The sequence below is a fragment of the Sordaria macrospora genome, chromosome 6 (genome assembly GCF_033870435.1).
Source record: "Sordaria macrospora chromosome 6, complete sequence".
In the NCBI taxonomy this organism is placed as follows: domain Eukaryota; kingdom Fungi; phylum Ascomycota; class Sordariomycetes; order Sordariales; family Sordariaceae; genus Sordaria; species Sordaria macrospora.
In genome coordinates, this window is record NC_089376.1 from 3,383,522 (window position 1) to 3,398,567 (window position 15,046).

Here is a 15,046-nt window from a genome sequence, read left to right on the forward strand (position 1 = left end):
ATGGGTTTAGTCGAGGATGGATATGAGGCTACTCAGGAGAAAACGACGTGAGTATTATTACGATAAGTTGCATGTAGTAAGTATGATCTCATTAACTATAGGTGGCTTGTTCTTATCTCTTTTTCTTATCAAAACATCTTTTTTGCACAAGTGTTGCATGCTGACGACCTAGTAGGCATACCAGTGTTGTTCTTATCAGAACGGGCAAGTCGCCACGTTCTTTACTGCATTGTCGAGACGGGTGATATGGTTCTGCTCATCCCCATTTGGGTCATCGCCAACAATATAAACGCTGTGGAAACCACCAATCCATCTGTCCAAGCAATTGTCTCGTTATCGCATTACCTCTTCGACCGCGGCTGGTCGATTATAATTAAGCGGATGCCTCCTTGCAACACCACACTGGGTCACAGGCTGGCCGATCATATGGCCAGACAGCGGAGGTACGAACAACCGGGTGATGTCTTCAACCAAAAGTCTCTGCCATACGATCAGCTTGGGGGACGAACACCCGCCCAAGCGGCTCAAACATCGTCAAGCAATATTATCGACCTCGTTAGCGACGACGAGGATGCGCAGGTCAGACATCTCGAAGAAGACCGTTACCAGCACCACCACGTCCCAAGGCCCAACCCAGCCAGAACAGGGAAGCCGAAAGACCAAGAACACCTCCCACGCAGGTTTAGAAGTGCTACTTTGAGGGGTTCATGTTTGAGGACATCATGATGAGGCTTTTCAACCTCGGCTTGAGCCGCGTGTCTACCGCGACACACCTCTATGCCCTCCAATTCAGTCTCTGGATTAGAGGACATCTGTGTTCGCTGGCCTTCCCCACTGACACCATCCTCTGCTGACTCGGAAAGGGCCGCTCGCATGGCCAGCACAGGTGAGAAACAGGAGGAGGTTCTTCTTTCTGCCGACCCCAACGACCTGGTTCAGCACGACGTAGCCATGATGGACCGAAGCAGCATTCTCTTGGCCTAGTTAGCTGAGGAAGCTGGCTTCGCCATCGACAACAGCGCCATCATCCAAGACTCTGGCGAATAATCAAACAAGACAAAATGGTTGTACACTTGCATGACCTGATGCCGAGGAATAGCTTGCGCTAGAGGTTCTTTGGCGATTCTTGGGGGTTTTCACGACTCGCTGCGCTCTCGTAGAGACCAATCTGCCTGATGCCAGGCCAAACGTCCGCGACGAGCACCTCAAACATCCCGCGGCCGTCGATATCTGGTTCCTAGGAGTCATCGCCTTAGAGCTCGCTACCGGAAGCCTACCAACTGTCGTCTACCAAAAGATGCTATACTAGACTATTCGTATTGTAGCCCCGTTACTCTCGCCAGCAAATGTCGGCATGGAAAGCTTTTAGAATTAGAGGCCGTGGAGCGTCTGGAGCTCACCTTTTCAAAACCAGCCCAGACTATTCAAAGCCCTCTCCAGAGCCAGAGTTGAACCACCTTCAGTTCAAGTGGCTGCACCAGAGACAGAGTTAAAATCCAGAGCTCCTCTCCATAGAGTCATACTTGTTTCTTAGGTGACACAACATGAAATTTGCGGCTGGCTTGTCACAAACCTGGGAGGCAGTTACCACCAAAAAGTGGTCGGAGCTGGAGTGGAGATGAACATAAGAGTGGGCTCTAAGCAAGGACCTGCTCGAGGTAACACTCCTGCTGGTGCAGAACACCGGTGAGAGACTCGCACATTTAGACTCGCTACATCTTTTCAACAAAGTTTGTCATTAATCACAGATAAATAGGAGCCAACACCATGGGAATTCCTATATATTCACTGAGTCACCCCGTTGTTGAGGAAGGCTGCGAGCTCTTTTTTCTGACCTATATGAATGGAACGGAGGTACATCGGCACGACTGGCTGTGGCACTCATCATCCACAGCATTTCGTGGATTCGAAGACGGATCCCGACCTCAACAACATACCCCACAACCAAAACCTTCATCGGATGAAAAGAGAGCAATGGCCATGGGGCCATTCACTACTCCAAGGGACATTCACTCTCTCCAAGGTAGGTCAAGGCTCAATTCTTCCAGTTCCAGTGAATGGAAAATGGCGCCTCGTAGTATAATTGCCATCGTATTCGATTGTCTTCCCGCTCAATTATCACTTCCTTTATTTTCCACAACTATCATATACATCTACGATTGTCGAAACTGCCAACAAAATTCTGCGTCCAGACACTTTGCCTACCCCCAAACTCTTGAACATCTTCAATAACATTTCCCACGCATCTACTCGGCACTTTCTACGTCGTCCCACGATACTCTGACGAGTGTCCTCCCCTTCAACCCATAACTCAAGTCGACAGGTAAAGACTCCCTCCAGCACTTATCACCCTAGCATCATTGGAAACGGGCAACAGCTAACGCAGTTCTCGCCAGTCATCACCTCTACCTATGGATAATTTGGATTCTCCTCCGCGCATCCACGGCGAGCATCGCAGCAACCGCCGATTTCGCGATTCTTGTAGAGCTCGTAGACAATTGCGCGACTGTCCAGAATCTACACGTAGACGGCTGAACCAACTCTTTTCTGCCTTGAACGTGGACACTGTCGAGCAGGAACTGGCATCCGATGCCAACGTGGACGGCCATCTTTCCCAGGAACAGAGCTTGACTTTCCTTGGTAACGACGAGTTCTGGGAAGTGGCAAGGCGCAACAATATTGCTCGTCAGAAGGAGATCGATGATGCAGCTGCCGCGGCTGGTACTGGGACCAATGCGACTACCACCCCATCTGCTTCAACTTCCACCGGGGCTGTTACTGAGACCCAAACAAAACCCACTGTCTCACCGGCGGAGAACAGCACGGGCAGCCCTCTTGGACAAGACCAGCGCTTGACCGCCCAAGACGAGATCAAGTCTATCATTATGGCAAGGCGTGATGCTACGACTCATATGAACAGCGACACGGACAATACGCCTTCTGCCTCAACTGCTGCCTCAACTAATGCTGCGGCTGGTACCTCAATCCAACTCAAGCGCAAAGCATCGGAAGAGCTTGAGCGAACAGAGTACAGCCCAGGACTAATTTCTTCGTTAAACTGGTTTTTGAAGAACAAGGAAAGCATAGGGAATACTGATGTCCCTGGTGGAAGTAGTAGCGGGAATCAGGCCACGACCCAGGCGAGTATCATCACGAACGACGCTCCACCTACTTCAACTTTCGTCGGGTCTACTGCTTCGACACAAACCGCACCCGAGCCGACAGGAGAGACTGTGCAGACGGAGTACAGCCCAGGACTGGTTGCTTCGTTAGACTGGTTCTTGCAGAACAAGGACAAGATAGGGAATTCTGATGTCCCTGGTGGAAGTAGTGGAGGGGCTTCCGGGCACGGAAACGTCCCGCTCGAGTAGCCAGTTGTTAACTGGTGCTGTGTCTGGAAATTTGATGGTCGAGCAGGGGCTTTGGGTGCAGCAGTGGCTATTTGGCGGGTATCGGTGGTCGGCTTTTTGCTGGCCTAAAGGCGGCTTGGTATCAGTATAGTAGTTGGAGCTGCCCTGGACTGGCCTGGTGACTTGGTGGCTTGTTGGCTTGCTTGGTGGAGAGTGGTATACGAGAGTGTTGGAGTAGGTAATGGTTGAGCTGTACGTGTCGGTAGGAGGGATGACAAATCGAAGATCGAAGTTGGAAGAGAATTACATCCACGAGTTACCCTTGCATATGGTGAAAGCACTTCCAGGTTCATGTAGGGACCTTACATTTCATTTTCTTGGACTGGGGGGCCAACAGGAAAGAAGCCGGAGACCGACTCGGTGTAAGTAACCGTGGCCAAAATGCAAGACTGCGTAAACGTAAGCTATGAGCTGCATGAACACTGCACTGGGACCTATATAACGACTGCACAACGGATGTCCGTTCGTGCCTAGCTATAAATATACCCAAGCATAAGTAAAGGAGGGACAACACATCCCATCGCCCCTTTTCTTCACCACCTGCACATTATCCAGTCGCATATGAGTCTGAACAAGTGTTCTCATTGCCTCAATGTGGTCGGGGCTTTCCATGTTCGAAACCTGTCCTTTATCAGACGGTCCCATCCTTGGTGCTTCGTGCCAAATGCGAGTCGCGGTCGCTGCGCGTTTCCCATCCTCTCTTTACAGACACTCCTCTGGACAAACCTGATGCAAGGTACGTCTCGATTTTTCGGAGGCAAATTCAGTTTGTAATTTCACTTCTTTTCCATCCAGTGTCTTGTTTGCTAAGTACCTCCCATGATCAGTGGAAGGGGGTCTCACATTAATACATGTACCTAGAGGTACACTCTATCTAGGTACCTCAGTGACAGGAGTGGAAGGATAGATATATGTAGAGGTAGCCTGAGACTCCCAAGGTTGAGACTTTTGACTTGGCCGCGGACTCGCCGCCGAAATCAACAAAGTCAAGGATGAATAGGCGCGTCTGAAATCCGAGTACGAGCAGCTCAAGCTCGACAGCGCTTGGTTCAAGACTAAGGTCAAGTTTGTCAAGTCCGAAGTCCACGCCAAGGAGGAGAGAGCCTACTGGCTCTGCGGGCTAAGCTGCGTTATATGTAGATGGCCAAACATGGGAGACCGCTTCCAGGTTTTGCCTTTCTTCCATAGGTAACTTGTTGGAGTGGATGAAGAGCGGCCGCCCTACCATTCCTATGAGCGACATGGTGCATAGAGGTAGGTGGACCAAGTTGGATGGAATCTTCTACCAAGGTGCCATCTATACTACAGATCAGCTGCACATGGAGCCCTTTCAGCCTGGTGCGGCAGATTGAGATCCGTGAGGGAATATCGTTAGGTAGGTACACCTGTAATCGATGCCAGGGCAGCCATATGCATAATACACTGCCACTTGGAGCGGAATCGGATCGATACACGCAAGTTTCTTCTTTGCATATGCGTCCTCGCCCCAGTAAGAGGCTATTGATTGCATGTACCAGGAACCCAGAAGAATCTCTTCCTTGCATTGCCTCAATCCAAAGACGTGTCCTCAACAGCTGTGTACGTGAGCAAATAGCTAAGGTATTTAAGAGTGGTCTCCCACCCTAACATCCATTCTCCCTTCTTCTCTTTTCATCATTCCAAACACTCTTGGTCAACCCACAAGCTTGCCTACCTACCTTACCCAACCTGCTATCCTGCAACTACAAGTGCAAAATTTTGCTCCCTCAAGCTCACTTACCAAGGCATTCAATACCAAACAACCACTCTCGGCCACACCTCACAAGCCTGGCTACCTACCCAAGATAACCTGCTATCCTGGAATTACAATTGTAAGAACCTCCTCCTTCAAGCACATTTACCAAGGCATTTACTAACCAACCACTCTAGTCTACCACCTCAGACACCATGTCGACCATCACCACAAAGCCCACGATGGCCACTACATCTGCCAACCGCTCCCAAAAGAAGGGGCTGCGCACCAACCGAGCCAGGCCCACCGCCGCCAACTTCTGGAACTTCAACTTTACCGAGCTGCAACTCTACGCCCTCTGGTACTGGTACGAGCAGTACCACGTTCTCGAGCCCGACGCGAAGCCCGCCACCCTGCTGTCGGGCAAGGAGCTGGTCGAGGTTCTCCTTTCGAAGATGTCCAAGGACGAGGTCGACATCTTCCGCGAGAGGCTGGACCTCATCCTGTCGCACTACCCCGAGCGCCAGCGCTGGAACAGGAAGTTGAGGGGAAGACCGCTTGTAGGTGGAGGACTCGGCATGGAGTACGATGTCAGGGTGGGCATCTGGGATGACGAGTACTTGCACGTCACCTGGGAGAAGGTTACCGACGAGGAGAAGGGGTTTGAGTGGTGGTGGTAAAGTTGTGTCGTTGAATTGCAGAAGCTTAACTACTCGGAGGGGGTTTGAACCTGATGATGGGTGCTCGTGGAGGACTTGAACAGGGCAAAGAAGGCCTTTTGGTTATAGTCATTGTTGGTTTCTCAGGAGTTTTATTTTCAGGGAAGTTCAAGCTGGAATTGAGATCGGTTCGCGCTGCAATGGCTTTTTTTTCTTTTCTTGGATGGAATACCACAGAGTTGCTTTCGAGACAAGCGAAGCAACATCGAGACAGGCGTTGACGGAAATAAATTTACCGACATATTTTTCCCCAACATGATCTTGATTCTTGCTCTGCTACATCATCGTTACAGCCCATGTGTTCCTGAATTTTACACGTGAAACACAACGTAGGTACGATTGCGTAGCTAACAGTGCCCCATCTCGCTCCTTCCCCATACAATGTCTCGAGTTTACACCTTCCTCGACATGATAAAAGCTTCAGCACACCTTGTGCTTTTCCCTCGCATAAACGTGAAGGTTCTCTTCTATCTCTCGTTTACCCTACCAATGCCAAAATGGTCTAAAACCGCCGCCCACTATGCCAACCACCACCCGGGTGCTACTGCCCAAGGATAGGAACACTCTCCATCTTCAAGTCGAATCCCACGGTAAGAACGATATTTGGTATTCAGAAATTGAGGAACATACCCAGATGACAACGAATCTGCAAGACACCTCCTAGGGAAATACAGATTCTATGCAGATTGAACGAGAGCAATTAGAAGGCGGGAATAACAATACAATACAGACGATACCTTGGAGATATTTACTTCTACCTCTAGCGACGAATCTTACGAGGAATAGGTGAACACCTTCTCCGAAAACATCTTGATCATCGTGGGGATAACGGAAAGCCCACGTCACAGTGAGGTGTGGCAACGACTTTATCATTTCCAGGACCACATTCTGTGAGTTACCTAAGTTCCGCCCTTGAGTCTGATGGGTACGATAGGCTACATAAGCTCATCTCCGGTCCAGTCCGGGCTGGCGTCAACCAAAGCCACTAGCAAGCAAGCGTTGTATGCCAGAATCCTCCACTCAAGTTCCTCACAATGTTTACCTAGCGGTCTAATACCATCTATGCAGTCTTGAATGGCCAAGCAGACTATCGGCGCCACTGCCTCGGCTTTCTTGACGTTCTCGAGAACCGCCTTATCTCTCTTTTCCTTTTTTTTTCTTGTCCCTTTCTTCTTTTTTTTCTTCTTTTTTTTTTTTTTTTTTTTTTGGGGGGGGGGGGGGGTTGCACACCTCAAGCCGCACTGCCGCAGCGAGCTACAGACTGATCAACCACCAAGCAACAACCCAGAACGTACCCTCCACGAAGGCCACTATAACCACCGGGGCAAGGACCGTGGTGTTACTGCAGTAGCCCATGTCGTCTGAGTCACCACTGTCTCCGAAGACGTCGTTGTAGTTCGCATAGTTCCACTGGACAAAAGACATGAATTCGTTCACGACCTCTTCGTGCGTTTGAATTGATTCGGAGAAGGACCTGAATTCATTCACAACGTCTTGGTGCGTTTGGACTGATTGGGCGAAGGACCTGTATTCGTTCACGAGCTCTTCGTGCGTTGAGAATGGCTCCGTCTCAGTCTCGTTCGGCTGCAGGGCGGCAATGAAGTTGTCGTACTGGTTGTCGTCCATGGCCGAGTCACTGCCGTCGTCTTCGAAGAGGTGGTTGCAGATGGTGATCAACCGTCTGATAGCCTTGGCGATGTCGTCTTCGTCGCCGTCGTTTGATTGGGAAGACATTTTGTTCTGCGCGAGGTCTTTGTGCGTGGATGGATGGAGGTGGGTGGCTTTCAATTGGATAGGAGTCTGTGATGACGGGAGTTAGGTGGTATTGGCGATGAAGGTGATTGTCAGGAGGCAGGTGCAGAGTAAATTGTACTTGCGCTTCGAAGAAATGAGACTTTATTTTCTCAGAGTTGCTTCTTGTTGCCACAATAGCGATTCTGATAGTGCTGGTGTTGTTGCGGTATCAAATCTGAGTGGCAGTTGAAGACTGTTTGATGATGACGATGAAAAAGGAAGGGGAACAAAAGACCAGGACCTCCGAAAGCGGCTGCGGACACTCTTTCGTTACAAAATTGGGTTGAATAGCCGGGAAAGATGGCACGTAACCTTCACGTTAAGTGTAGATCTCGGACCGTAGAGTAACCTTGATGGCCGGACGGGAGCAGTGCAGTATCTACCTAGGTAGATGTCCCAACCTAATCTTGTACATACCGTAGAATTTCGCGGCGTCAATTTTCAGGGTCCCAAGCCTTAACCGTCGATCGGGTGCTGCCTTAAGGTGAGCGTTTTCGCAGGGATTTTTCAACCCTATTGAAAACCCAATGCCCCGAGTCCCGACGGTAGAGGCACTTATACATTGCCGGACGGCACCCTTAGGTCAGGTACCTTGCATACCTTACCTTACCCTACCCGCACGTGGGGAGGGGAACGATGACGAATCAAAGAGAACGTGTGTGATGAATGGAGAAAGTCAATGGATGCAGCTTTGCTGCAGGGCACTTACTCGCTGATTATATTTCGATATGCCTGAAATAGATCTTTGCTTTTCAAACTGCATGTACCCCTGGGAGGCTGGAGGTTAGGTAAGTGGATTGCTGGCTGTCGATGTACTGCAGAGGGCAGAATTATGAAGACACTCGATGCATGTCGGACACTTCTCTTGGTTTGCTTCAGTAGGAATACTCCCTGCTGGCCCGTTTATGACATTTTGCAATATTACCTATGCTAACCTTCATGCTTTTCGCTTTCCTGTCTCCTGTTGCGAACGTGACAGGTATCAACAGGTGCTTCATGTTCTTCCTTGGTAACCGGACATGACGGACGCATGCCAACACGGCAAATCCGCGCTCTCATACAGATGTCTCTCCCTTCTGGCATTTGAAAAGGGTACTCGATGATCTGTCCCCCGCCACATGTCCAGATCCAGGCATATTGAATGTCGAATCACCTCGATGGCGCCATCTGGCGGCATGAAGCTGGATTCCTTGTGCCTTGTTGAGGACCAAGACTGCCTCCTCCTCAATCGATATGAAACTTGGATATGCAATGCGGGCAATGAGTACCTGTAATCAGGGTCACTACCACACACACGAACACACGCACACGCACACGACACCAGCGGTTGGCATTGACTTCTCTTTTCATGCACGATGGGGAAAAATGAAAGGAACACTTGGCCGTTTATAAGATGCTACCCCCCGCAATGTACTTTTCATATCATAGTAGTTTTACAAACCAAACACACGCACGCCATCTAGGGTCTAGAGGTAGCTCGCAATCTAAAGCTTCGATTGGCGCTCGTCGTCGGGGTTCTTGACCTCGACCAACAATTTACCTGCATTTTCCCAACAGTTGTTAGTGACTTGACGTTTCGTACCGGCACCCAAGTGAAAGAGTGAGGTGACTTACCGATGTTACCACCCTTGTAAAGATTGACCATGCCTTCATCCGCCACTCTGATGCCTCCCTTGAGGATGGTCTCCTTCCTCTTCAGCTTACCTTCAGCCAGCCACTGGGCGAGCTGGCCGAGAGCGGTCGGGTACTCGTCTGCGTAGTCGAAGACGATGAAGCCTTCCATCCTGATCCTCATGGTGATGACGTTCGCGATGTTCTGTAATACGTTGTCAGTAAAGCGCTCTCCCGTCGTAGGTATTATCCAAGAAGAAGAAAGAAACCACCCACCTTGGGCCCCTGCTTGTGCTCAGCATTATACTGGCTAATCCCACCGCACATGACGAACCTCGCGCCCCTGCTGGCTCTCGCCAGCGCCATATCGAGCTGCTCGCCGCCGACGTTATCAAAGTAGACATCCACAAACTCGGGAGTCGCCTCCTTGAACTTCCTCCGAAACTCCGGATCGCGATAGTTGAGCGCAATATCCACCCCGCCCTCCTCCACCAGCCACCGGCACTTCTCGTCGCTGCCCGCCGTGCCAATCACCCTCTTGGCGCCCTGGATCCTCGCAATCTGCACCGCCACGCTGCCCGTCGCGCCCGCCGCCGCCGATACCACCACCGTGTCCCCCTTCTTGACGTTGCCAATCTTCATCATGCCGAAGTAAGCCGTCAGGCCCGTCATGCCCAGCACACCCAGCAGGTCTGTCGTCTTTCCGCCAGGAGGCAAAAACGCCGGCTTTTCGACGTGCTTGTCGCTCAGAATGCCGATTTCGCGGATCCCGTTCATGGCGGTTACCACGTCACCTGCGGCGGCCTTGGGAGACCGAGAGGCAAGGACGCGGCAAATGCAGAAGGCGCGCATCACTTCGCCGATTTGTACCGGGGGAACGTAGGAGCGCACATCATCTAGCCAGCCGCGCATCGCCGGGTCGAGCGAGATGTAGAGAGTCTCGAGGAGGAGGTCGCCTTCGTTCAGGTCGGAAGGAACGGGGGCCGGGACGGGGCTCACGCGGAAGGTGTGGCCTGGGATGATGGGCCCGGAGGGGCGGTGGGCGAGCTCCAGCTGGAGGGAGTGAGATTTGTAGCCGTGGGTGTGGTGGAACATTTTGGCGGTTTTTGTGGTTGTTATTTTTTTGGTGAGTAATCGGTGGATGGGTGAGGTGAAGTGAGGTGAGGATCTTGTTGTGAGAAAGGAACAGATGAGGTTGAGATAAAGTTATAATCTCAGGTGGCTGGGTAAACAGTGTGTATGTGTATGTGTTTGTTGATTGGCGTATTTGAGATGGTGTAGTCCAGTCCAGTGATTGTTCAGCTTCCTTGGGTCGTTGTCCCTAGTTCCCTCTTGTTTCACAGATGCTGGTCCTCGCTTAAGCTGCCAAATAGGGGGGCGCTGCTGAAGGAAAAAAGGGGTTCTAGAATTCCAAACAGACTTCCTCTTTTTGCGGGGATGTGAGATGAAGATATCTTTGACGATCGAGTGCGGAATTCGAGAAACCAAGTCCCCGGGTTTGTAATCGGAATTCGGCCGAGGTTGAATCTTTGAGAGGAGGTGAGGTTGCAGTTGCTTAGGAGACAACAGCGACAAGGAAGACATGATCAGCTGTGCCGTCGGGTTGTGCCAAAATGGATCGGACAGACTTACACCAATCCGTCCCTTGAAAGGATCCTTGTTATTTTGTACACCACTTGCCCGTCTCCGCATGCCCAGCAGCTCATTCAGTTCGTTCTAGTGGCCCGCTAGGGGCCTGTTACGGGTGGGTACCTACGGGGCATGGCCCCATTTATTTTACCGAACCACCCACCGGGAAAGCTCCAACTGACGGGGCAGAGCCTGGACCGAGGCCCCCGGCAACAATTTCCCTTTTCAGACAAAAACTCCGGCGACTACCGTGACGACGTCCGGATCATGACGCGCCGGAGGAGAGGCCGACGAGAACACTTAGACAACACGACACAACACAACATAACGACTTGCGAATCATTGCATGAACGAAACATCAATTCAATCGGACACTTCTTTGGAATTACCTGAATCTAGGACGATGGGGCCATCGATGCCTTCCATCTCTCCATTGAGTACTGTCTCTCCAACCTTCATGGGCCGTTTTGTTATTCGGCATTCAAACATGTCTGGGATCTCCTAGCCTCAACATCTCCCACTATGACAAACCTACTTTTCTCCCATGTACCAATCCACAGGCAACTCTTCCGGGTCCGGAAGGTAGGGTACCTAGGTAGTGTAAGGTAGCTATCCACCACGTGCAGTGATCTCAGTTCAAAGTTTCCCACTGAAAGCTATCATCTAGAAGTATCCATACCATTCAATCCTCCCAATAGTTTTCTCCGAACATCTCCAGATGCGCTTCATAATCCCAATCCACCCGAGCTTGCTGAGAAGGGCGGCGCTCGTCCTTGTCCTCCTCCTCCTCCTCCTCCTCAATCTTGTCATCATCATCATCCATGTCGTTTCTCTTTCTCTTGTTGGCGTTGGCGATACTGCCCTCTTGGAGTTGGATGTCGAGACGGTCCTCACCAGAACCCGCATGGTTGCCACTGCCAGCGCTTTTGACCAAATAGTCTCCCAACAGATCATCGCCATGGAAGAAACAATCGGCCGCAAAGGTATCATCACCGTCGGCATCCGCGCTGTGACCCTCCATGCCAGGACCGACGATACTGTTGAATTCGTCTACGAGGCTCAGGAACTCGTCATCGAAGAGATCTACATGTTGCTCTTCTTCCTCAGCAGCACGAATTCTCTGCCCCTGCTGCGGGTTAGCGTTCTTCTCCGTTGCTGCTGCTGTTGTTGGCTTCTCCTGACCCGAGGAGATAGCGAGAGGGATGTGGATGGTGGTGGTGGTCACAACATTGTTGGTAGCAGCATCGGCGACAGTAGCCAACGCCTCGTGCTCCGGGTGGCGCTCCTCGCCAGGAGTGATGTCGATAACAAAGCTATGGGCGCCCTTAACGTTGTTCAGCAGGGTAGGAGGAATGCGCAGCGTGACTTGGACGGTGACAAAATCTTCATGTTGCTGGGCCGCCTTCTTGTGTGTGTGAGACTGTTGAAGTGTATTAGGTACTTGATACGCGTAGATAGCCATGAAAGCAGGACAAGTCGTCATGTCCCAGAGGGAGAAAAAGAATAGGAGACAAGCATGTCATGTGGGAAGGAGCTGATTTTTACTTACAATTTAGATGGATTGAATTGTTGGCCACTGCTTACTGCGCCTGAAGACTATGTCGGTACATCTACTGATGTTGCCATTTTTCATTGTTGATGCCCTCGTGGGTTGTCAACTTCAAGTTTGATGGCAGGTAGATGACAGGTAGGTAGGTACAGACAAAGACGTTCGCTGTCCGGTTGAATGGGTCGAAATTCGCGGTGATCAAGATGACGATGATGAAAGAAATGGCAATAGGGATAGGCGGGCACTTATACTCCATAAAGCAGGGAATTTTGGACCAAGGTTTGGTTCTGCTCTGCACAAAACCCTTCACCACCATGGAACCATATGGTCTTGTAGACATGGAGAGAACGAGGTGAATGCCACTCCCGTACGCGGCAGCGTAAAGAGAACCTGAACCGTGGTTGTGGTTTGGGGTCCTTGCTCCTTGAAGTCGAAACCTCGTCGTTGAAACCTTCAGGAAGAAAGATGGTGAAGGGTTGTGTCCAGACTACATATGTATAGAGATAACCTTGGTCTGGCCCCAGTGGCAGAAATTGCTGTTGCAGAGAGTACAAGATCCCTCATACTATCCGTCCCCATTTCCCACTTGCTACCTTAACTATTTTTTCTCTCCATTCTCACAACATCATCATTCTTACCAGCGAGAATTTTGCACATCGAAAACCGAACAATCCCATCCTTCCTGACCTACCTATCTGCCACTGCCGCCCCGCCAAGCCCACAAGGTGAAGGAGTTGACAACCGATCAACTGATTTGACCATCACTAATATTCGTCAACCTAAATAAAAAAAACCATATCTCTCCCGACCGACAATATCTCTATCAGCAACGACAAACACTCAGCGACAAGCATCCACGATAACATCAATTCCGTACCGCTGACAAGTGGAAGAGTTGTAATGCACAAGCCCAAACTAAACCTGTTCAAATTGCAAGTTCAAAAACAGAGGTATGTCCATCCCCTTATCTCTCTCTCTTCTGGTCCCTTCTGAGAAATCCATCATCCACCTCTCAAGTCCCTCACCACATCCTCACCACATCCTCACCTCGAGATGCCTCGAGATATCTCGTAATATATATCCAGATACCTCTATGTATATGTATAACTCTAACACCCTTTCAACAGCTCTCTTCATCTACCATCACTAGAACAACCACTCGGCTACCTCTCTACGATACCCTAGGTTGTACCCTTCCATACCAAGGTAAAAGCCAAGCAAGGAACGCCCAAAAGTAGCGCCAAACATGGATTTCAACATCTCCATAAACTCCCTCGACACGTCAAACTACCTCGTCACCGTGAACCATACCACTGGCGCCGTGACAATCACTGGAAACGTGACTGTCACCATCGCTCCCACCACTCCTCCTCCCGACAACAAGCAGCAGCAGCAGCAGCCTGACCAGGCTGCCGCCCAGGCAGATCAGCCCGGCCCGGCCGAGCAGGCATACAAGAGTCCTCCGGCTACTCCTCCCCACCATTGAGAGATGAGGTCAGTCAGTCAGTCAGTGGCTGTGATTTGAAGGAGGAACAGTCGTGAAGAAAGGGTCGAAGAGGAGAGGAAGGGTAGATGGGATTCAGATTGGGTCGGATCGGGTGTACACCACCACGACCACGAGGGGGTTTAGGGAATGGAAGAGTTAAAGAACATCATCAAACAGCATAGGTAGTTTTAGGACGCAAACCCAAGAACCTCTTCTTTGAGTTGGCAGCCATATCTTTTCCCACTGCAGGCTCCCAACCTCTCTAAAGCCCATTCCAAACCACTTAGAGCCAAGTTCACACTGTCGGATAAATGAGACCAGAAAAACATATCTCGTGCCCGTAAAAAAAATAATCCGATGGTACTTTCTTTACCTTATTGAGGAGAATCAGAGGAGGTTCGCGAGGTTCGGTAACCTCTACTGTACCGGCCCCAAGGACCCCACGGAGCTGAGTGGCACCGAGGATCCTACTACCTAGCTACTACCGACCGAGGGATGCAAAAATGAAGATGGATGTCAGTGGCTGTGGTAAAAGTCTGAGGAGCTGTTTTCGGAGAGAGGATAGGTATGTAGGTAGAAGTAGAAATAGTATAGGGAAGAAAGATGAGGTGGGATAGGACGAATTGGTGTTCATGAGGAAGACTAGGCTAGGTACCTACCTACCTACCGTGCCTATAGAGCAGGGAGTGGTTAGCCAACGTTAAGCATGATGAGCTCCGATATCTCTCGAGTCAAGGTACTTGACTTGCCTTGCCTTACCTACCTGAGTCATAGTAGACCAGACCACTGCTGCACGTTCCCAACCTTCTTAGCTCCCGCTGTCCCGTTCAAGCCAAATTCACATTGCTAGTTCTCAAAAACGTTTAAACGTGCCTTTCAAAATCCCGTGGTATTGAGGTGAATAGGAGGTTCCTTCCTTTCTTCAAACCACAATCCCGTTCGTACAATTGCTCCCGAAAATGCGCCGTTATAAAAAACAGAGATGATGATGAATAGTACATGTATGTGTGTGTGTGTGTGTCGTGACGATCCAGTACACTTTTTTCTCTTTCCCCCTTTTCCCATCCCATCCTATCCTTGGCTGTTGTACACCCGTCCGTCCGCGCCACATGGTTGATGTTGTTGTACACCGGTAGG

At 50.5% G+C, this 15,046-nt stretch overlaps 6 protein-coding genes across 6 annotated transcripts; 3 read left to right on the forward strand and 3 right to left on the reverse strand.

The window, feature by feature from the left end:
• Positions 1 to 2,411: 2,411 nt before the first annotated feature.
• Positions 2,412 to 3,371, forward strand: SMAC4_08729 (uncharacterized protein; the record flags this gene model as incomplete). Its single annotated transcript, XM_003344432.2, has 1 exon — positions 2,412 to 3,371. The coding sequence occupies one exon, from the start codon at positions 2,412 to 2,414 to the stop codon at positions 3,369 to 3,371; it is 960 nt and encodes a 319-aa protein (XP_003344480.2).
• Positions 3,372 to 5,363: 1,992 nt separating this feature from the next.
• Positions 5,364 to 5,801, forward strand: SMAC4_08728 (uncharacterized protein; the record flags this gene model as incomplete). Its single annotated transcript, XM_003344431.2, has 1 exon — positions 5,364 to 5,801. The coding sequence occupies one exon, from the start codon at positions 5,364 to 5,366 to the stop codon at positions 5,799 to 5,801; it is 438 nt and encodes a 145-aa protein (XP_003344479.2).
• A 1,293-nt stretch (positions 5,802 to 7,094) lies between these two features.
• Positions 7,095 to 7,574, reverse strand: SMAC4_08727 (uncharacterized protein; the record flags this gene model as incomplete). Its single annotated transcript, XM_003344430.1, has 1 exon — positions 7,095 to 7,574. The coding sequence occupies one exon, from the start codon at positions 7,572 to 7,574 to the stop codon at positions 7,095 to 7,097; it is 480 nt and encodes a 159-aa protein (XP_003344478.1).
• Positions 7,575 to 8,472: 898 nt separating this feature from the next.
• Positions 8,473 to 10,829, reverse strand: SMAC4_08726 (uncharacterized protein). The gene is made up of 3 exons (XM_003344429.2): positions 9,522 to 10,829; positions 9,249 to 9,450; positions 8,473 to 9,174 (listed from the first exon to the last, which is right to left on the reverse strand). Exons 1-3 carry the CDS (start codon positions 10,338 to 10,340, stop codon positions 9,119 to 9,121), a joined length of 1,077 nt encoding a protein of 358 aa, XP_003344477.2. The 5' UTR covers positions 10,341 to 10,829; the 3' UTR covers positions 8,473 to 9,118.
• A 727-nt stretch (positions 10,830 to 11,556) lies between these two features.
• Positions 11,557 to 12,523, reverse strand: SMAC4_08725 (uncharacterized protein; the record flags this gene model as incomplete). The annotated part of the gene is made up of 1 exon (XM_003344428.2): positions 11,557 to 12,523. Exon 1 carries the CDS (start codon positions 12,355 to 12,357, stop codon positions 11,557 to 11,559), a length of 801 nt encoding a protein of 266 aa, XP_003344476.2. The 5' UTR covers positions 12,358 to 12,523.
• A 1,041-nt stretch (positions 12,524 to 13,564) lies between these two features.
• Positions 13,565 to 13,924, forward strand: SMAC4_08724 (uncharacterized protein). Its single transcript, XM_003344427.2, has one exon. It carries the CDS (start codon positions 13,670 to 13,672, stop codon positions 13,907 to 13,909), a length of 240 nt encoding a protein of 79 aa, XP_003344475.1. The 5' UTR covers positions 13,565 to 13,669; the 3' UTR covers positions 13,910 to 13,924.
• Positions 13,925 to 15,046: the final 1,122 nt, after the last annotated feature.

Coding starts and splice junctions, on each gene's coding strand:
- SMAC4_08726 (XM_003344429.2), bottom strand. CDS start 10,340: ATGTTCCACCACACCCACGGCTACAAATCTCACTCCCTCCAGCTGGAG. Junction 9,451..9,521: donor AGCACAAGCAGGGGCCCAAG/GTGGGTGGTTTC, acceptor AACGTATTACAG/AACATCGCGAACGTCATCAC. Junction 9,175..9,248: donor TTACAAGGGTGGTAACATCG/GTAAGTCACCTC, acceptor GGGAAAATGCAG/GTAAATTGTTGGTCGAGGTC.
- SMAC4_08724 (XM_003344427.2), top strand. CDS start 13,670: ATGGATTTCAACATCTCCATAAACTCCCTCGACACGTCAAACTACCTC.